At 39.4% G+C, this 22019-nt stretch overlaps 1 protein-coding gene across 2 annotated transcripts; it reads right to left on the bottom strand.

Annotated features, from left to right (window-relative positions):
- Positions 1 to 3635: 3635 nt before the first annotated feature.
- Positions 3636 to 17626, bottom strand: slc67a2 (solute carrier family 67 member 2). Of its 2 annotated transcripts, XM_088352758.1 has the most exons (6): positions 17275 to 17626; positions 14053 to 14140; positions 11619 to 11662; positions 7382 to 7511; positions 6059 to 6268; positions 3636 to 4491 (listed from the first exon to the last, which is right to left on the bottom strand). In XM_088352758.1, exons 1-6 carry the CDS (start codon positions 17359 to 17361, stop codon positions 3707 to 3709), a joined length of 1344 nt encoding a protein of 447 aa, XP_088208884.1. In that variant the 5' UTR covers positions 17362 to 17626; the 3' UTR covers positions 3636 to 3706. The 2 variants fall into 2 exon arrangements, with proteins under 2 accessions (XP_088208884.1, XP_088208885.1); XM_088352759.1 differs by lacking the exon at positions 6059 to 6268.
- Positions 17627 to 22019: the final 4393 nt, after the last annotated feature.

Below are 22019 nucleotides of genomic sequence, written 5' to 3'. Positions count from 1 at the left end.
TGGTTGTTGTTGCTGTTAAAGAAGCTGTACTTACTTTTGAACTTTTCTACTCACTGCCACCATCTTCCGGCTTTTGTCGTCATTGCAGTCTCGGCTCTCGCATAATGTGTGAATGGAGATGTGCTTGAACAAACTGCTTTTTTCCATCTTTTTTAGAATTGGAATGGCATTTGAACTCGACTGGAAGCAGTCCTTTGTTCTACTTTCGTGCTTATCATGCTAGACTAACAAATCGCAAACAAAAAGCCGCATGACATCTCTCATTGGTCCTACAAAATGTGTTCCGCTCCAAACAGCTTTGCTGAAAGTTAAATAAAAGCAAATAGGCACGATGGAAAATAAAGTATAATGGATTTCGGAACTCAGACATGGTTAACAAATACTTAATAAAAAGTTGAACAACTCTTTTAAGGACACCTCAAAAAATGCAGCCCACATTTAGATATCAAAGCAACTCGCATTGTAGCGGTTAGGTTTGTCTTTCCACTCAGGATATTCAATACAAAACATGATTATAACTTTATTTAGAATATACAACGTCACTATTTTAAAAGGACGTTGTAATATCTGACCCCTATATTGTGTAGTGCAACTAAATAGAAGTGCTACACAGCACAAGGAAGAATACGAACTAGTGACTTAAATAAGCCAAACCGGACCATTTTCCTATTTTATATCCCAGCATTTCAGAATGTTTTGTTTTTAGGGGTACCTCTTGCAGCAAGAATGCCCAGAGCACAATTATGTCAATGTAGGTGAGCATCATGTTTTTTTTTTTAATGAATTATTTTTTAAAATATTAGGTGTTAAATTCTACACAATGTCCCTTTAAAGCAGGGGTCTCCAACCTTTTTCAACCCGAGTTTTCTTTTGTTACTCATTAGCACGAAGTTTGATTTGCATTTCTAAAATAACTCATCCTGTTATTTCTTTGATATTAACAGGTTAGTTATTTAAAGTAGGGTTAAATAGACTTCGTTAACCCTCCGAAAAAATAAAACAAATACTAGGGAATTAAAATGACGCCGCACTGGTGGGCTATTTTCAGGCATGCCAACCAACTAAACAAAAATACTGTCCTTCAATTAAATGTATGACTACAATGCCTAACAAAGCATTGGAACATTACACTTTTCAAAAATAACATATGAATTCACAAAGTATTTGATGAAAATAATGAATTGATATAATTATAAACTTATTTCAATGTTTTAAGAGTATAATTAATAGTATAGTGAATAAAAAAGGTAAGTAGCTTACATGCAAGATGCTGTTTTCAAGCCTATTGTAACTTTGTTTTCTACATACCTGTCACCCCTAAGTGAATTAAATGTGTTCAGGTCAGTTTAAAACTAATATACCTTTATTTTTATTTGTGGATTTTACGGAATAAGTATTAATTAACGATTAAAAGCTCTACATCAGTAAGGCATTCCAGTCGCCCTTGAGAGTCCAAAATCTATACAGGTCAAAACGAAAAAATATGAAACATTACAATAAATAAATAAAACAGGTGTGTAGGAGCGAGCGTGTTGTCTGTCCCTGTGTGCCCTGCGATTGGCTGGCACCCAGTTCAGGGTGTCCCCTGCCCACTGCCCGATGATTGCTGGGATGGGCTCCAGTACCCCTGCGACCCTACTGATGATAAGCGGTGCAGCTGATAAGATGAGATGAATAAAACAAATATTTGTATTTATTGCCTAGATGCCTTTACCTCTTAGGCTGTATTAAATAAAGCATTACGTATCAAGCTTGGAGAGTAAACGTTATTTTAAATTGCCACCAATGCTAAAAATGTATTGAGCAGCTTGGATATTTACTGTGGAGCCTACTGTAAAATTTTCGTGTAATATTACGCAACTATGAAGCAGTGTACAGTACTGTACTTCTAAGCATTGAGGTCCATGAAAGTACTATACTGACCCCTCGCGGCTGAATTGCGGACATGAACTGACGCACGGCTTAAAGGGATTGCGTGCATTATCTTGTCAAGTGACTCCTATTGGGTAAAAAAACTTCATTAGAAAACGATATTAATTCCAAAAATAAGAAAAATACACAAACTATCGTACAAACATGCCTTTTAGATACTCATACGTAGAATATTTATTGTTTATTTTACATAACATGAGCTTCACCTAAGGGAACCGACAGAACTGTCCACAGCTTGCTTCTATGGGTACCCATCAACCCCCAAAAGGCTGGGCTAGAAAAATGGAAAGTAAAATGGTGCGTGCTGGTCACTGTCAACCTGTACGTTTTTTTGTCATACAAAGTACGTTTATTATGCATTTTAAGACGTGTACGATGTACAAGAAAATCTGTACAGAAAAACGCAAATGTATCAATTATGGCTACCATCCGGTATACACCGACTATCACGAAACAGCAAATCAATCAAGTCAAACGAGTTCGCCGCTGTAGCCTCTATCTCGGTATCGATTTTTTTCGTTGCAAACGAAGCGACCGGTTTGATGCTACTGTGCACACGCATCTGACGCCTCGGATTCCATGTGGTATTTATGTAGTGAAAGGAAGTCAGTCTCTTTTTAGAGAAACGGCTTTTTCGGCTCAACTCATTTAAGAGAGCCGGCTCTCAAACGGCTCACTGACTTTGATGCATTATATTACGAATCATTATTGCTGTATAAAGAAGTTAAGAAAAAAAGGAAGTATAAAAGGAGAAAATGAAAAAAGATAGGTTTGTCGTTATCCCAGAATATTACCAACAATAATTTAATGCAGAAAATGAATTAATAATTTGAATAAGAAAATGTATTATTCCACTTAATTATATTTGCATGTATTTTTTCCTTCTACAGTGAACGTCCAAGCTACTTTTTGTATAATAAACCTCATTCATGTCGAGCAACTCAGTATCTAACAAAAAATGTTAATTAACAATATATATGATGTAACGCATGTAGAATATAACATGTTAAACTACATAAATACATGTTTGAAAAAAAAATATGGTGTAAGATGATTTCGTATTTTGTAAGGGCATGGAGCCGTGGAGGTTGACAGGTATGCTTTAAGTCTCCATATTTTGTTTTCTGCTTTGCTTTTCTTTTAGCATTAATTTCCAGTTGCAGTTACCCAATGAAAGTTCAACGAATGTTTTCATTTTAACTACAAAACCTTTATTTTTTGTTGCCTTTTGGGGCAAAGAGGTCTTCAAGCGCTACTAGCATAATGCCAGTCTTCAGCATTCCTTCACCGTACTCCCCAACATATGTTCTCAGCCTCGAACAGCTTTGCTGAAAGTAAGATAAAAGCAGATAGGCGTGGTGGAAAATAAAACATAAGGGCTCTTTGGACTGAGTTGGTTATTGTTAACACATGGATAATAGCGAAAACGTTTAACTTTTAACTTATTTTTTTAGGTTAACCAATAAAATATGTCAGTAAGAAATCAAACTTTTTAGAAAATCACAATGATGCATCACTAGTGAGATATTTTAAGAACTTTTCTGCTGGCCAATCAAATGTTCTTAGGGGGCAACCTGGTGCCTGCAGACACCACTTTGGAAACCCTTTGCTATTTAGTGAACAAGGGAATGGATCTAGACAGAGACTGGTTGCTTTGTGTAATACAGCATCTAAGAGAAAATATGAAGAACACCAAAAACAGGTCATAAAAATAGCTTTCATTATATAAAAAGGAACAAAAACAGAAGTGCTTTAAAGAAAAGTCCAGTCTTTCTTATGACTCGTTTTGAGTTGCCAATTTTGCGCCTTTTTTCCACTTGGGAATCCTAAAGAAGAGAACCACCACTGCTGCCAATGCTAGCAGTACCCCCAAACTTGGGGGGCCGCAGGGGCTGAACTCCTGAGCAATGCCCGAAAGCAAAGGGGCCAGCACTCGGCCCACTGCCGTCACTGACTGTCCGGCGCCTATTAGGGTCCCGCTAGCCCTGGTCCCGCCTCTTCGCAGTTCCAGATCTGTAATGCAGGTGCGCCCCACTGTAGTGGAAATGGCGAAGAAGGTGGAGGAGAGGACCACCTGCCATACTCCCTGCGCGGCAGCGTACAGCCAGATGAGGGTGCAAGTGAGCAGGGTAGAGTGCAGCAATAGTGCAGCCATGTCGTCCCCGTACAGTTGCGTGACAGGTCCAACTAGGAAGCCGGCCAACGCCCCCAAAGTGCTGCTGTAACTGATGAGGTAGCCTGTTGTCTTGGGCTTGAGAGAGAAGCGCTCCTCCAGGGCCAGTGAGAAGTTGCTGTAGTACAGCATGATGGCCACGGCCATCAGCAGGCGTACCAAGAACAGGTCCCACATGTCAGAGGAGGCAACCATGCGGATCCTGGAGGTTATCAAGGAGAGCTGTCGCCAGGCCGGTTGTGGCGGGGGAGAATGTGGGGTCCCCTTCGGGTCAGTCCTCACAGGGGTGTGGCTCTTGGCGGAATAACCGTTGGTAGAGGACTCGCTGGAGGAACTGGTGCCATTGTAGTGGAGAACATCCACCCATGGAAGAAGATACACCAAACCTGCAATCAGAAAACTACATTCTTAGCCCATATGACTCGGTTGACTTCACGAACATTTGGAGCAGGGATGGACACCCTTCTCGGGTCAAATCTCTGAAGACTGTGCCGAGTAATGTAGATGTATGGTTCATGAATGGCGAGTTGACGTACATGGTGATGTTTGAAGCCCCGTGAGGCGTGTGTACAAATTCGGGTTTGCTTTGAGCTCTTCCCTTAAACCAAGTTATTTTGTTGGGCTCGGACTGGTTCAGGTTTTGATAACCTCAGAGTCGGGTCGGGCTGGAACTTTAAGGCCCAATCTTACCTCTAGTGTAAAGTATTTCCCTGCAGGGTTTGATTGCTCGATAGGGTTTCATTTTGCCATCAATAGCAATTTTACCATTTTCATTTGGCGGGCCAGATTAAAAGCCAAATCCGGCCCGTCAAATGAAAATGGTAAAAATAGTATGACAATATATGTACAACGCCGTTCAAAACTTTTGGCTGACACAGATAATATTTTGTTTTTCATTAAAAAGTCACACTTATATTTATCAAATGAGTTGTCCAAAGTCTGTGTTCTTTCGTTGGCTAGTCTCAGATATAGATTTTTCTTTGCCACTCTGCCTTGAAGGCCAGCATGTCTGGATCATTACCTTATTGCAGATGTTGACATTGGTGTTTCTGGGTATTATTTAAAGAAGCTACTAGTTGAGGACTTATAAAGAGTTTTATTATACTGTTTTTAGTCACAGTACTATTTTGAAAGAAATAAAAAAAACGTAAAAAAGCACGACAAGGGGAAAATAAGTCTTTGGTGTTTATGATGATGAACCACACTTAGAAGGTCATTAAATAAATGCATTTTACATGTTATTTTGATATTGTGTTCATACGTAGTCAAAAGATGATTTCAATATATCCATCTATATACTGAAGCCATATCCCCCTATTGGGAGGTGTCTAAAGTCAAGAACACACTTACATTCACCAAACATTTATCCCTCTTCGCTCTTCCAAACCTGACACCGAACATGAAGCTCACAGCACAATGGGTGAGTTTGTGCAATGCAACCCTTCATTAGCAGACACTGGTTTACCCTCTCTGCATCATATTCGAAGATATCAGTCATTTTATACGGTCCATTTTCATTCGCATCTATCCCCAGCATACACTCTTGCATTCATTAAAATAATCCATTAATTACATTTTAATTATGGCCCCACGTATTTAACAACATGGTATTGTAAATAAAAATAATGTGATGATGATGGGATAAGATCCAATGCCTTTTCCAGTGTCCTCTACATCCCTAGTGGTCTAATGGTTAGGATTCGGCACTCTTACTCCTGTGGTACGATTCCCGTTGCAGCCAATGTGCAAATGTGGTTAGCTATATTCATTGACTGATCAAGCATTGCTCAAATAAGGTATTATGCTACCGTAGAACCTCGTGTATAATGCCTTTTTGGATTATAAAAAGGAGAGTTATACACAAAAATACAGTATAGACTGTGCAGCCCCGTACCAAACGACCTACGGCCTGGCGCCCCAATGGTTGTGGACCACTTGGATAAATGACCCTACCGGCGTTGATGACGAAGATGGCTGCGCAGGCAAAGGCACAGTTGTAAAAGCCGCCCTGGCGCTCCGTCAGGTAGCCGCCCACGACGGGGCCCAGAATGAAGCCCACACTAGAAGCGGCATTGAAGTGACCCATCACTAAGGGGCGCTCAGCCTCAGAAACCAGGTCGGACAAGAGGGCTCTGCAGATGGACAGGGAGTGCTTGAAAAGTCCTGAGACGAAACAGGAGACAATCCACACATGGCCCGTCAACTTATACGATTTCTCCGATATGATCCAAACACACTTTCACTGATTTATTTTGGACTACAATTATATTTTGTCTTTTTTATGTTAGCATATTGTGGTCAGGTTTTTTCAAATTTTCAATTAAAGGGACTGTGTGTATTTTTTGACAAGTAGATGGTGTAATGCAGGTGAAAACGAGTGCTAAAAAGCACAAGGTCAGTGCTCTTGTTTGCCCGCGTCCAAGCGTCCTAGACGCACCATTTTTGCTGGGAACGCATAGTCTCAAATCAACGTGCGTCCCCGGGACGCAACCTTTTTGCCACAAAATTGTCATTATTACCCGATTAATTTTTTTTAACAATGATTTACCGCACTCCAAACTTTTCTTCAGGCAAATCCGGCATCGTTGTTTTGGTCTCGCGGTTCGAGTTTTCATCTACACACCGATCTCGGCCAACGAGATCTCGTGTAGTGAAAGGAAGTCCGTCTTTTTTTTAGAGAAGCGTATTTTTTGGCTCAACTCATTAAAAAGAGCCGGCTCTCAAACGGCTCACTTGCTTTGATGATTGAATTATGTTGTATAAAGAAGTTGAGAAAAAAAGGGAGTATAAAAGGAGAAAATAAAAAAAGACAGGTTTGTGGTTATCCCTTTAATCGGTATATTACCAACAATAATTTGATGCAGAATATGAATTAATAATTTGATGATTAAAACTGAATGAATATATAGATTTATATTATATATTTGTCGCCGATTTACGATTTCAACCTCGATAACACTAAAATTTGGGGACCCATAGATCTCTGTTGGGACCCATAGATTTTTTGAGCATGCGAGTCCCCTGGATCCATCACGTTTCAGAGGTAAAATGAACACTGCAAGGTAGAATATATTTTCTTGTTTTTGATCTTTTTTTTTTGGGCCAATCGGCTTGAATCTTGCCTGCCCACAACGTTCTTCGGTGGTGCAGGAAACATCCGTTTTTTTTCACTATTGATGAATCACGTTTGCAACTTGACCTTGACAAGGAGACTAGTAAGTGGAAGAAAACATGTACCGATTGTGGCGATTACGTATAGATCAGCCAGTCACTCACCGACAGGGATGCGCGAGAGCACAAACATCCCAATGCTGGTTGACATCCCCAGCAGGCCGTAACCTAAAGCACTCAACAGCAAACAGGTCAGCAGGGACTGACGGCGGCCCACCACGTCACTCCAGCTGCCCTGAAAACACACGCAATAAGTAGAACACAGACATACTAATAACATATTAAATGTAAAGTGGGGTTCAAAAGAAATAATGTAAAGAGCTGTACAGGGTTTAAAATTTCTATAACTCTCTGCCGCCATCTCCTGGCTCAGTCATGATTGCAGCCTGAGTCAGCTCATTCATGATGCACGTACAAGTAAGTGTATTTCTTTGACGAGCTCGAATAAAGTCTTCTTTTCAACTTTCTTTGGATTAGGATTGGCATTTGGACTTTACTAGAAGCAAGCCCCACCATTTCCATGCTAGACAAAAAGAAAAAAGAAACAGGGACAAGCTCAACTTCACTCTACAAAACTTCCCCCAGCCCCTTTCCTCAAACCTGATGAATTCCGACACAAACAGCTCTGATGAAAAATAAAATCGGATAGGCTCAGTGGAAAATAAAGCATAAGGGCTCTTTGAACTTAGTTGGGCATTGTTAACACAGACTTCATAGAGAAAATATCTAACTTTTAAGGAAACCTCAAACAATTCCTCTCGCCCTCAACGTAGATGTTTGAATATTTTTGCAGCTTAATCACTTTGTTTACTCTACATTGTGATTGAGATTAATTATTGGTAATACCATACACTATCAGATGTATTACTGTATCTATAAATGCATCGGGTGAACTTACTCAAAAAAAAAAGCAAAGGACTACTTATTTATCTCATCTCATTAGCTGCACCGCTTATCCTCAGTAGGGTCGCGGGGGGGCTGGAGCCCATCCCAGCAATCATCGGGCAGTGGGCAGGGGAACCTGAACTGGTTGCCAGCCAATCGCAGGGCACACGGGGACAGACAGAGCTGGATTTGAACCCACGCAGGAGGTTCCCACGACCTCAGAACTGTGCCGCAGCCGCGCTAACCACTGCGCCGCCGTGCTGCCCCCTACTTATTTATATATTCCAATAACAATTATTCAGACCCAACTAATCAAATTTTCAAAAAAATCAATTTTGAGGACAGCGGAGTAGGTAAATCTGCATATAATTGTATATAATACATATAAGTATAAATATATATAAGTTTATATATGTAAATCTACATATAAGTAAGATAAAGATATACACAAATGTAAGTATGTAACAGAAGATACATATTTTTATCGTTTCACAAAATTGTCTACCCAAACAAAAATTTGCATTGTTATAATGCACAGATGTACTGTACTAAACAGGAAAATGCAGTCACATACATGTAGAAATTAAAAAACACACCATCTGTTTATGGTTTGAATTTCATATTTTTACAATACTAAATGGAAATGTTGCTTTGTATTCAATGAATTGTTCATTCCAACTTTTACAGCAATAACTTACGCTAATAAGAAGGGCGGCAACAAGAACTTGATCAAATCAATCAAAATAACTTATTAAAAGAATCAGCAACAAATTTCATCATCGTCGTGTCGCGCGATTTATTTCGAAGACAATAAGATTTGATTTGATCTTTATCCAGCGACATGCTTGAAGTATAACTTTAGCCCAGCAGAGGGCGCAGAGAGACTGTATTCTGATGCACAGGGTCATCTTGATCCATATCCAAATTTATTTACATAGCACTTTTCAGACACCGAAATTTGACTCTAAGTGCTGTATAAAACAGTTGATGTACAATAAGATGCCTGCTAAGCAAACAACTTTAAAGAGAGGCAATTCTGGTATACGTGCAAGCAACCCTGAGTTTAGAGGTTTATGGCTGTTATTTTAGGCACAGCATTTAAAAAACAGCATCAATCGTTGATTAACAAAAGGAAACAAACTATTGGCTAACACCCAACAAAGTACTCACATTCTCTTCCAACGTGGCCTCTCTTTTTTGCGCTTTATCTACAGAATTCAAGGTGTATAGCGTACATTTGTATGTGTTTTTGTTTATTATAAGGTATTTGACAAACACTTGGATTTTTTACTGTTTTATATTATAGAATAATCTGTTGTTTTGTGCACTACTGTTCTAGCCGTTCAAAATTTTAATATTTGAATAGAGGAGGAAATAAAAAGGTTACACTAAAATCTCATTTATCAATTCATCGAAAAAGAATCGACGGATTCATCGATTATTAAAATAATTTTTAGTTGCTGCCTTATCACTAATCAAATAGTTGATGCACTGGGCTACATACAACAGGAACTAGATTTATAAAAGCACCATTAATCATACAAGTAATAATAATCTTTTTTCAAACTCCCCTGAAAAAAAATGATCCTGACATAGTGTCTAATAGGGTTAAATTGAGACAGAAATAGTGGGGACACTGTATATCTCATTAAAGAAAAGAAAAAACACAGAGCGTTGGATTCAATTATTACTCATTCTGAACCACACACGCCCACTCACACACGCAAACAGAAGCTCACAGACGGACCAATAATCCAATAAAGACAGAGTTTGGCGTATTCCACATGCAGGCTCTTGTAAACTTCTCAAGATTCCGCTGCCGGACCAACAGACGCATCCTTTATCTGTTTAATTGGTTGCATGACCTGCCACAATTACGCTCGAGTCAGGAGCCGAGCAGAGGCTGGAGAATCTTCAGCACAGAATGGAATTCTCACATCTGTGTGTTTTCTTCTTTCAGGATATTGATAGAATTTTCTCCTTAAAGGTATTCCCAAACAGATATATATATATATATATATATATATATATATATATATTTCAATTAGGGGCAGAACGTCTAGTGGTCCTCAACACAATTATTCAAATACAGTAGGCTGCAAAATACTTAATACGCCGGAGCCCCGAGAAATTTTGTCTCGAAGTTGACCCATCTGGTTTGTTTGCTGTAGAGGTGTGATGTCATTGAAGGAACACTTTCAAAATGGCAAATCCCATTAACACATGTGAGTCAGCCCCAGAACAGACAGTGACTATAGTGAACAGCATGTACATACTGTAAATTTTGGTTTGGAGGTAGGCGATTACTGCTTTGTGTATGTGTTTTTCGCTACGTGTGTTGGGGCCGTATGATTTAGCTCCCTGTTAGCGCCTGTTTTGTTCGCTCCCAGTTTGTGCTCGTTGGCTGCCCCCTGTGTGTTGTTGGGCCAGCTAGCCTAGCCCTAGTGCCGATTTTGCCGTGTCTCCTAGTTTATTCCCGGCCGGCTTTGCCCTTATTGCCGTTGCCGTTGGCGCTTTTCATTGTAGGTCCTCGGTTAGCCTGGCTGCTCACTGTGTGTTTTCTGATAAGCTAGCCTGGCATTAGCGTCAGTTTTGCCGTGTTCCTTGGTTTGTTTATTCCTGGCAGGCTTTGGTTTTATTGCCGTAGCCGTTGTAACTTTTCGTTGTTGGTTTCCAGGTAACCTGGCTGCTCACCGCATGTTATTCGATCGACTGGCCTGGCATATAGAGTTTACATGTTCTCCCCGTGCCTGCTTGGGTTTCTTCCGGGCACTTCGGTTTCCTCTCACATTCCAAAAAACATGCATGTCAGGTTAATTGGCCAATTCAAATTGTCCCTAGGTGCGAATGAGCAAGTGAATAGTTGTCCGTCTCTGTGTGGCCTGCGACTGGCTGGCAACCAGTTCAGGGTGTCCCCTGCCCACTGCCCAAAGATAGCTGGGATGGGCTCCTGTTCACTGCCTGTTTTTTGGTTATCCAGCCTCGCCTTTTTCCCCCCGAGGCTGCAGTCACCTTTCTTTGCTCAGCCCTGGTTAGCCCCCTGTTGACGGCTCATTTATAGTTTTTTTTGCCAGTTAGCCCCTTTTTAGCTGCTCGCCGTTTGCTGTTTGACTGCAGCCCCCTGTGACACAACGTGTAGGCAAGGCATTTTCCACAAGAACTACCAAATTTTGCATAAAACAATATGGCGAGTGGCTTGCTAGGATGCTGGTGTTCCTCCGATGATGTCACAACTCAAGATGAAATAGACAAGACATGCTGTCTTCAAACTGGAATATACTGATGGAATATACAGTATATACAGATTTTATGCCCATATAGTTTTTCCGCAGATTTTGCATGATTAAGAATTTGGAATTACCTCTAAAAAAAACTGACAAAACATGGGCGTTTTTCATGAAAACACAGCACAAATATTGTTAGTGTGCTGGTGAAGGACACAAAAATTGAGCCTTACCACGACTGTGCTTGAGAACAACTGCAGGACGCCGTAGGTGGATCCTGCAGACAAAATAAATTAGGGAGAATTAAAGGAGGGGGAATGCATAAAAAAGAAAAGTTAAGTCAAGTAATAATTTGACATATGAGGATAAGAACAAAACCCTCTAGGGATTGTGTTTATTATTTAGCAATTGCTAGTGATGAAAAACGTTGATTTTAAAGACAAGCAATAATACATCAAATATCATATAAACATGGTGTAGAAATTTGCATTTATTTTATACAACATGAGGCTCTACTAAGTGACTTGACATAATTGTCCGCCATCTTGCGGCTACAGGTTCCCAGAAACCCTAAAACTTCCTCCAAGGATAATCTTCTAATTTTTTAGAAGAATAAATTGTATTTTTTTGTCACATTGAATCCCCGTAGCTTGTATTCTTCATTTTATCACTCGTTTTTGGTTGCACAACAGAATACAGTGACATCTAGTGGGAAAATAATACACGTTGTCCCTTGAAAGACAACATGGCTGGTTTAAGAACAAATTTAAATGTACCATTAACTCAGACATAATTTAATTAAAGAGAAAAAAAATAATACAAAAGAATAAAAAAAGGTTAGGACAAAGTAAAACATCTAAAGCCCATCAGTCTAGTATAAAGATTAGCCGTAACGTTAAGGTTTAGGGATAGATAATCTATAAAAAAAGTATTTTGAGAACATGTAAATCTTCACACTCTTGTTTGAATACAACATTTTTGTTGACATAAAATTTTATACCTATATGACATAGATAATTTCAAACTGTCATCCAATTAATATAAGTGTTTTGTAGTGCAGTGGTTAACACATGTCAAGTCAAGTCAGGTTTATTTGTGACGCCCTTAATCACAAGTATAAAGGGGCTGCACAGACCACTGATTATTGCAAACCACAGACTATTGTTACCCCATCTGATCCAAAACCTACATGAGGGCAAAAAAACCCCTCAAAAACCACAAGATGAGGAAAATGAAGAAACCTTGAGAAGGACTGCACATTCGCCTAAACGTGCAAAAGGTCCCTGGTTCATGAATGAGTGGAAACATGTGCTGGCCTGGAGAGAGCGCCACCAGGTTGTACTTGCCCAGAACACACCACAGAAAATGGTGCTTCTACCAGCCTAGTGGTTAATGGATCCAACCAACCAACCAACTAACCTACCTACCTTTATTAAGTAGTAATCCTGGAGTGACACGTATAATCTCATTGTGAACAATGTTCACTATGTTGTTATTTATGACAATAAAGACGATTCGAATTTTAATGTGACCCATGATTTACTCTGGGTGGACATTTATTGTGTTTAAAGGGACAGTGTGTAATATTTACTGCCTCGATTTAAAGGTACAGTATGTAATATTTAGTGCCCCGAAGTGATACTACTTTCATTCAGTAAAAGAAAGATTGATTTGAATACTAGGCAAAACTACGTAAACTTTTATACCAGAGTTAATTTAAAAAAAAAAAAGGTAGAGAAAAATGTGATTTCTTTTACATAGTAGAATCCCGCCCGAAACGTTGGCACTATGTTCGTCTGGCAACCCTGTGCACTCCCTCTTAATAATAGAGATGTTCGGAATAACCGGTTATAATCACATTAAACTAATGTTTAATGGAAAACACACACACAGCTGCCACCTTTGAGAGAGCCTAAATTAAGTTTGAAACCACCTCTTCTATCAAAAAAACAGATAGCTAGTTGTTAATTTACTTTTACAATCTTTAAGTAGTTAATTTGAATGAATAGATCTAAAAAAGCAAACCATTGGGTGCCTGAAGAGTTGAGGGATTGAAAATGGCCGATGGGTCATAGTTTTGACACACCTGGATTAAAGTAAAATGATATCTCTTTCCAGGGTTTGCACACATTTTTCATGGCCAAATTCAAGGACATTTAAGGACTTTCAAAGCCATTTTTTTCCCATTTCTTCACGACAATTAAAATAAAGAGTTCTGTGTGAATCAGAGCCTTAAATACATCTCTTATTTACATAAACGAATTTTATTCTTGCTTAAATTTTCCGTTGCAGAAAGTTCTTCCCATTACAATTTACCACTAGGAAACTGTACCTTTATTCTTGCAAGGCCCATAATAAATGTCCATAATTGATACGTAATCCTTGCACTAATGAATTGTACAAATTAATGCAGAACAAACTAATGCCAGCTCTAGTCAAACTCAAGGGAGAAATGCAGAAGAAGAAATGCAAAGGTAAAGCGAAGCCACCAGAGAGCAGCGTCTCTGTCATTTTTAAGCAGACTTGTTGAGAAACATGGCAACAATTTTAAGCATTTACAAGAACTTCACCCCAAATTCAAGCACTTTTCAATCCTTGAAAACGCAGAATTAAAATTCAAGCATTTTCAAGGATTTCAAGCATTCGAACCAACCCTGCCTTTCTTACCGACAATACCAGCAACAGTGGGACTTGCTCCAAGCGCTTTGACGTGATGGCTCAATAGGGGAATGATCATGCTCACCCCAAATAAGTCCTGCAAACAAACAAACAAACAAACAAACATATAAATAAATAAATGAATAAAACGGTGAATAAATGAACAGACAAATGAACAAATAACTGAATAATGTCATTTCTTATGAGTAAAGTAGGGCCAGAAATACAGATAAGGACTTTTTTTATATGCATATGGTAAATCTGACATATGAAACAATTAAATTGCAATAAAGGCCTCACTGACTTTTTCCATTATTATTATTATTACCTACTGTTTTAGAATACTTTGCAATTTGTTAATACGTTTCATTCTAAAAGAGAAAGACAATCTGAAAATAACCGGCAGATTTTTGGGGGAGGAAGTATAGGTAAGGTTTAAAAAAATAATTAATTGGTAAATAAATAGGTCAGGCTTTTGTTTAAAGGTGCCCCGTGATTGGTCAGAGCAGTTCAAGAAATAGCTTAGCTCTAGTTATGTACACATTCTTAAAGGAGCAGGACTTTTTAAATGTCATGTTTTCCCCTCTTTCTTTTAACACCACACATACATGACAGTGGTTGGTTGGATCTCTTAACCACCTAGGTCGTAGAGGCACCATTTCCTGTGGTGTGTCTTGGGCAAGTACAGTCTGGTGGCGCCCATCTCTCTGCAGGCCAACATATGTTTTCACCTGGTCTCGACCCGGGGACCTATTGTGTTAGGAAAATGTGCTAACCACTGCGTTACGGAAACATATATGACATTACAGTAGTAGAAAATAATTAATCCATATTAAAACCGTTTATCCTCACGAGCGAGGGTGCCAGAGCCAATCCCGGCTGACATTTAGAAGTGGGCAGGGGACACTCTGCACTGATTGCCAGCCAATCACAGGACATATACAGTTATACAACCATTCATACACACATTCTTACAAAGGGACAATTTGAATTCACCAATCTAGCAATGCATGTTTTTGGAATACGGGAGAAAAACCGGGATGATTTTTCATGCAACCGTAGCTATATCTGTAGTTTTAATTCCGTGCGCCTTGAAGTTCGGTGCGCCTTGAAGCTCGGAAAACAAGGTAACTGTTAACTCGACTGTGCCTCAGAAGGTGTCCGAGTGGCACAGAGAAACCAAAAAGGCCACCATATTGCCTGGCGCCGTATGACAGCCTGTCACAAAAGTCCTCTTTGTTTACGTGCAACCGACATTACTAAGATCAAAACCGATTGTTGCTGATGCCAAACTCTTGATTAAAGACTCAAGGCAAGTTCTTAAGTCTTCTGACAGAATTGCGTAACTCTATTTTCCACCATTACTTTGCGTCACCTTTCATTAGATCAGGGATGTCAAACTCAGTTCGGCTCTGGGGCCAGGTCCAGACTTTCTGTTTTCAGGCGGGCCGGATGGGTAAAAGAATGTCTTATTATGCACATGGATGACAAGGGAACTTTTCTAAACAAAACTTCACGAACAATGGGGAGAAGTATTTTCATGTTTGGCATTGAATGCGTTAACTGCTTTATTTTAAGAGTTGAATGATTTCAGTTTTCACCTGAACCAACTCAACGCACGAAAGAAAAGTCAACACTGCAATCTAGCGGCTGAAGGGAGTATTTGGTTTGCATTTATTAAAAATAAAATCATAACCTTTGATAGAAATGACTTGAGACACACTTCTTTTTTGATATACTGTACAGTGATCCCTCGATACCTCATGCTAAGGTTATCACTTGCTCACTGCTTGGCAAATTTTTAAATTGAGTTGTCTATACTATCATTGATATAAACGTATCCTACATTGTGTTCTGAAGCAGACAGCAGAAAGCAAATGCTATCACAAGGCAGGTTGTGTGTGTGTGTTGGGTGGGAGTGACTGCATGTGTGGGCCAGTGTCAGGCTGGTGCATGCTAACAGTCAAAAAGCAGGGCGGCTACACAAATTAATAGGTCCACCCAAAACAAAATCGACATTGAAAAGAAAATCATCAATGAAAGCGGACTATGGGGAAAGTAAAAAAAAAAGTGAAGACAAATGGTAATCACCAGAGGGTGCTCCGTGGATTATTATTGGGTACAGGAAACAACTGAGGTGGCATCAAGAAAGAAGGCAATAGTGGCGCTGCAGGTCCAGTATACTGCAAAACAACTCTCACAAGCTACCCCTACTGAGCCTGTACCCCAACAATGCCAGATGCATTACCCATGAAACAGATGACCTGGAGCTACAACTTGTGGGAAACCCCTAAATTCTGGACGATTGTATTTCAATCATTAAGGAGAACTGGCCCAACTCATATTAAAGATTCAAAGTGTTTATCGTCCTATGCACAGTAAAGAACCACGATTCCCTGCACAATGAAATTCTTACTTTGCTGTCCACACAGTTGCCAGAGTAATAATTCTACGAAACTATATGCATGTGTGCATTAAAAAATATTACAAATATCAAAAATATAAAAATACAAGATTAACTCAAGATGAGTTAAGGCAATAAGATAAAAATAAGATAAAACACAGTTATAAGTGACTGTAATGCAAGAATACCGGATGATAGCGTGCAGCTAGCCAGCTGCTCTCTAAATTGAGCAGCCCTCCGATTGCATTATAATTTTGTATAATGATAATAAAACAATTTATTTAACTGCAATTCTGTTTTTAATTGTTGATCCATGATTGTTATTTTGTTGGATTTCTATACTCTCAGTCGGTAAGGACATCATTTCAAGGCAAGTTTGTGGATTTTTACGTTTCACACGGGGTTTGTTCCCTGTTAAAGCCGATAACAGGGATTTTTGTACTCGGAAGTTTATGGCTGGCCAGATAATATTATGAGCCGTGCACTTGACATGCTTTTAAAGTTAGATGGGATCCCTGAGATTTTGCTCTTACGTTTGTAGGGAGAGCTCATAAGATGCAAATCACATCACATTTTAGTGACAGGAGACCCTTACAGGACACTTGCGTTTCCATGACAACCTCTTATAGGTCACATCACCTGGCACCCTCAGGTTGTTCAGAGGGAATTACTGCATCAGCAAATCAATATAAATCACAAATGTTGAAATAAAAAAAGCAGATCCAAGAGTGATGATTTGTTCTCTTTTCTGTGAATATCTTGATCTGCAGCTGATTACTAACTGAATGTGCAAAGACCATTCATACAGGTGAAGTGACTTTACTCACCATGAAGCCAACCACATAGATACATTGAATAATCCTCGTTCGCCCTCGGGGTTTGTGGTACAAAGTTCTCCATTTTTGGTCGTTCATCCTCCAAGTGTGATTGCACGCCTGCCTGCGACGCGGAAGCACACATCCGACTTGGGACCCAAGTTTCACGTCGAAGCTTTGGCAGTTGTTCCTCGAAGGGGTTGATTCATAAACAATTTGCTTTGTGTCGTCTTTTAAAGCAAATCCAGTGTGGGAAAAGTAAGGATTCACTGAGTGGGAAGTGTCAATCTCTGTCGAAAGCGGCTTTCATGTTGGTGTTTGTTTTTTTGTAAGGGAAACCCCCGAGTAGACCGGTCTGACTACCCTGCGGTTACTTGAACACTTGGTATTATCTATTGACGTCATGAACTAAGGAGGAAGTGCTTCTCCGTAAAACAATGCTACAATGACAACAAAATAAGAAAGTACGGTTATAACATTTTGGGCAGGCAGCTCCCTCAAAAAGACTTAACATATTTTTTTTATATTATATACATTGTGTTCATATAATTATCTTTTTCTGTTTGTATGTCCATCAATATTTTCCATTTTATAAGAATTATTATATTTATATATATTTTACCAATTAAAAACAAATCCAAACACAAAAACAACCAAATTTTGTCCATGAAATATAAACCTGTTTTAATTTAGACGTCATCACTAACTATTTACTATTTGTTGTTTTTCTTTAACAGATGTCAAGCAATACAGCATCATCTGCTGGACAATTTAATGAATAAAACACTACTGTCATGATGATGCACCTGTGCCCGCTCCTTTGGCGCCAACTGCCTCGGACTCTGATTGGCTCCCTGCCTCTATTTTAACCTACTCCTTTCTGTCGCCTGTTGTCAGTCCGTCTGCGAACCTCAGTTAACACCAGGCAAGCTTTTTTTCGACCCTGACTCCCACCTGTTTTTATGCTCCTGCCTGTCCCGCGGCTTTTGATCCTGACCACGTCTACACTCCCGTCCCTGCTTTCGACCTCTTTTGTCCTCGACGACGTCTACTCACTGTTCCTGGCTTACGACTCGCTTACAACCACGTTTTTGCTCTCCTGTCCCGGCTACTGACCCATTTTTCCGTTCCCGACACCGCCATCACTCCAGAAGATCCACTTCCGCGTTCAGAGCGACCTGCTTCCCACGTCCAGCAAACCCCGGATCGTGGGTGCAACCCTTTCCCCTTTTTTACAATGTGTTTATCAGGTTGATTATTGAAAGTAGGTTTAAGTAGGTAGGCAAGCACCTCAGCTGTCTTAAGGCGGCACATAATAAGCAAAAATACACGAACTATCATATAAACGTAATTCTTTTAAATAGATCAAGAAATTGATATTCGTATTAAATAACATGAGGCTCACCGAGAGGGCGCTAAAGTGATTGTCCGCCATTTTGCTGTTAAAGGTACCGTCTCAAACCAAAAACTTTCTAAAAGGTTAGGCAAAAAACAAAAAATGAATAGAAAAAATTATGTTTTGTCACTTTGAGTGTCCATAGTTTGTATTCTTCCTGTGCGCTTTAGCACTAATTTTATTCGCACTACAAAATACATCAACATTGAGTGGTCAAATAATACACAGATTCTCTTGAATGATCTAGTTGATTGTTTAAAATATATATTTTTTGTAAAGGTTCTTCAATAAACAGTAAAAACGTCATTTTGTGTAAAGAAAAATCCAACATTTGTCCCCTCTGCATTAACCTATTGTCAGGTGGCCATGTAAATCACATTGGCATAAAACAATCACAAATGTTTTGTTATTTTTAAATAGGATAGCGGATATTTTTTCAGCATATTATTTAGGTTGATATCAGAGCTTTTTTGTGCTGAGTTTTCCTCAGTTCTCCAAACCTTTTTCAAATTGCAATTCCAGTATATTGAAGATTAAAATTGTCCTTCGGTGTGGAAGGGAGTGGAAATAACTCTTTGCATTCTGCTTGTGTTGTCGACATTGGAAATGTAATCAACTTTTTATCTTGCAGTCTAACACAACTGCAAATGGGAGTGTTGGGTGTGGTTAGGTCATGTTGATGTGTAAAGCAGAAAAGTCCCTACATACTGTATAAGTTCACTGCAAAATATTCTGCTTAGTGGTTATTTAACCAGCCGTCCTGTTGGTTCATGTAGTCACATTCCTTGAACCCTTAACAGGTATTAAGAGAGCATTACGTTACACTGTCTTAAACTCTGGTTTTAGTGCATCCCAAATTCACAATGGTAAGTCCCTAAAGGTCGAACCACTGCAATTTAAAGATGGATCTTTAGAGGAAAATATGACAAAAAGTCTATCAGTGAGGAAAAGAATAAGAGTGATCATAGCCAGAGGTCATCAAAAGGAACTTACCGTGACATAATATAAGTGTAGCATTTCACTACAATTTATTTAAGTAATCATGTATTGTTGCTGAAATGAGTTAGTACTAAGATGCTAACCAAATTCAACATGCTTCTTACTAGCGTCAACTTCTCTGTAGATATTAATGCACTGTATATTCCTCGGTTCTGACAAGTCTTCCCAAACGCTTAAAAGATATAATAAAACAGATTTACATTAAAATACACAATAAGAGCTTGATTCAAATTCCGAAATACCAAAAGTTAGCTTAAAACACTCGCAACCTCTTTGACTAATAAACACTTAAAACAATATGGTGATGGTCTCACTAGGGAACTGGTGTTCCTCCGATGACATCAGAGCTCAGGATGAGAGAGACAAGAAATGCTGTCTTCAATTTGCATTATTTCGGAAAATATTTAGAAACAAAATATCTCATCTCATTAGCTGCATCGCTTATCCTCAGTCAGGTCGCGGGGGTGCTGGAGCCCATCCTAGCAATCATCAGGCAGTGGGCAGGGGAAACCCTGAACTGGTTGCCAGCCAATCGCAGGGCACACGGGGACAGACAACTCACTCGCTCGTTCGCACTTAGGGACAATTTGGACCGGCCAATTCACCTGAAAGGCATGTTTTTGGAATGTGGGAGGAAACCGGAGTGCCCGGAGGAAACCCACGCAAGCACGGGGAGAACATACAAACTCCGCACAGGAAGTCTGGAGCTGGATTTGAACCCACGCAGGAGGTTCCCAAGACATGAACTGTGCTGCACATGCGCTAACCACTGCCCCACCGTGCTGCCCAGAAGAAGAAACAAAATATTTTATGCAAAAAACATGTACTATTTCCTCACATTTTGCATGTTTAAGAATTTGGGATTTCCAAACCGTTACCAGTTGGGATACCACGTGGTTCTCCTGCAGTAGAATGTCATGTCCTCATGGTCTTACCCTGGCATTCCCACCCTGCGCCATTCTGGGAGTCCAGTTGCGGCTCGTCCCATTCCCTACACCAGTGCTTATCAATTATTTTCTGTTACGCCTCCCCCTAGGAAAATGAAAACATCTCAAGCCTCCCAAAGATCCACCACCCACCGCCCCCAATACTTGACTTTATCTATAAAATTTACGCCTATGCATAACACTGAATTGTTACAACAAATAATTGCTTTATAAACCGTGAACACAAAGATTTAAAGTGAATCCAAATTTCAAAAAACTAATTCAACTCTTAATCATTATTTATTTCTGATTCATAATCTTACCAACATTAACTCAGGAGCACAATAATAAATGAAACTTAATTTATACATTTAGCAACTGTGTTATTCTTTTTATTTTTGCAGCACTTGCCTCATCTAGCATGACAGAGACTGTGTTTAATGCTGCAGGCGGTATCATCTTATCTTCTATTGTGTGTTTTTTTTTAAGTACTCAGATACCTGTCAACCTGAACCACTTGCTCCCATTATTAATGATAGCAATTCCCCTTATTAAGCAATAATAAACATCACAAACACAACACGGAACCTATACACTCAGGGCAAGACAAACTATCTACAAAGTGTGTACAGTATTCCGTTTACCAAATAAACATCACCAACAATTATTTTATCATATCTCTGAGATCTTTCTAAAAACCTGACCTCAACTAAGTCCTCCATGAAATAGTCCGCGCTATACTGCCTGCCATACTACTGCTGGTCTACTAGAGACCCCAAGAGCCAAGAAGAGATCCACAGGATCAAGAGTGTTCTCCATTCCTCATGTTGAGGTTTTGAGTATTTCCTTGCCCTCATGTAGGTTTTAGATCAGGGGATGGTGTAATAGTAGTCTGTATTTTTGCAATAACCTTTGGTCTGTGCAGCTCTTTGAGACACCTTGTGTTGAGGGCATCATAAATAGACATGACTTGACTTGACACTTGCATTAAATTAAGTGATTCTTAATATTCATAGCAGTGCCACAATATGCACAAAAATAAATGCTTGATTAAGTATAACATTTGTGAGTGTATGCTTTAAATGGTACCAATCTACAATGAAGTAGTCATCTGCTACCAGTGACTCAGATTATCCAGATTAGAGGCAAAATTGATTTCCTTTTTCTTTTTATCTCTTATTTTCATTTTCGTCTCTATGAGTCTTTTCATCCCTTTTAAATATTTTTCCATGGTACACCTGAGAATCGGCTACACTTCCTGTTGTAGAAAGAAGCACACTTTAGTAATGTGAGTGCCACTGCCTCCTAAATAATAAAGCTGCAACTGTAATTTGTTCGAAAAAAAACATATTCCCCGAGGTCACGCCCCACAACCACCCCAGCCTCACTATTTGAGAATCACTGCCCTACACACCCGTGCAGCAGTTGGTGTGTTT

Source organism: Urocampus carinirostris, chromosome 14 (genome assembly GCF_059441175.1).
Source record: "Urocampus carinirostris isolate Australia breed hairy pipefish chromosome 14, RoL_Ucar_1.0, whole genome shotgun sequence".
Lineage (NCBI taxonomy): Eukaryota > Metazoa > Chordata > Actinopteri > Syngnathiformes > Syngnathidae > Urocampus > Urocampus carinirostris.
This window is presented reverse-complemented; position numbering and strand designations above follow the sequence as displayed.

Coding starts and splice junctions, on each gene's coding strand:
- slc67a2 (XM_088352758.1), bottom strand. CDS start 17,361: ATGAACGACCAAAAATGGAGAACTTTGTACCACAAACCCCGAGGGCGA. Junction 7,512..11,618: donor TGTTCTCAAGCACAGTCGTG/GTAAGGCTCAAT, acceptor GTGTGTTTTCAG/GGCAGCTGGAGTGACGTGGT. Junction 6,269..7,381: donor GCTCTCGCGCATCCCTGTCG/GTGAGTGACTGG, acceptor GTTTCGTCTCAG/GACTTTTCAAGCACTCCCTG.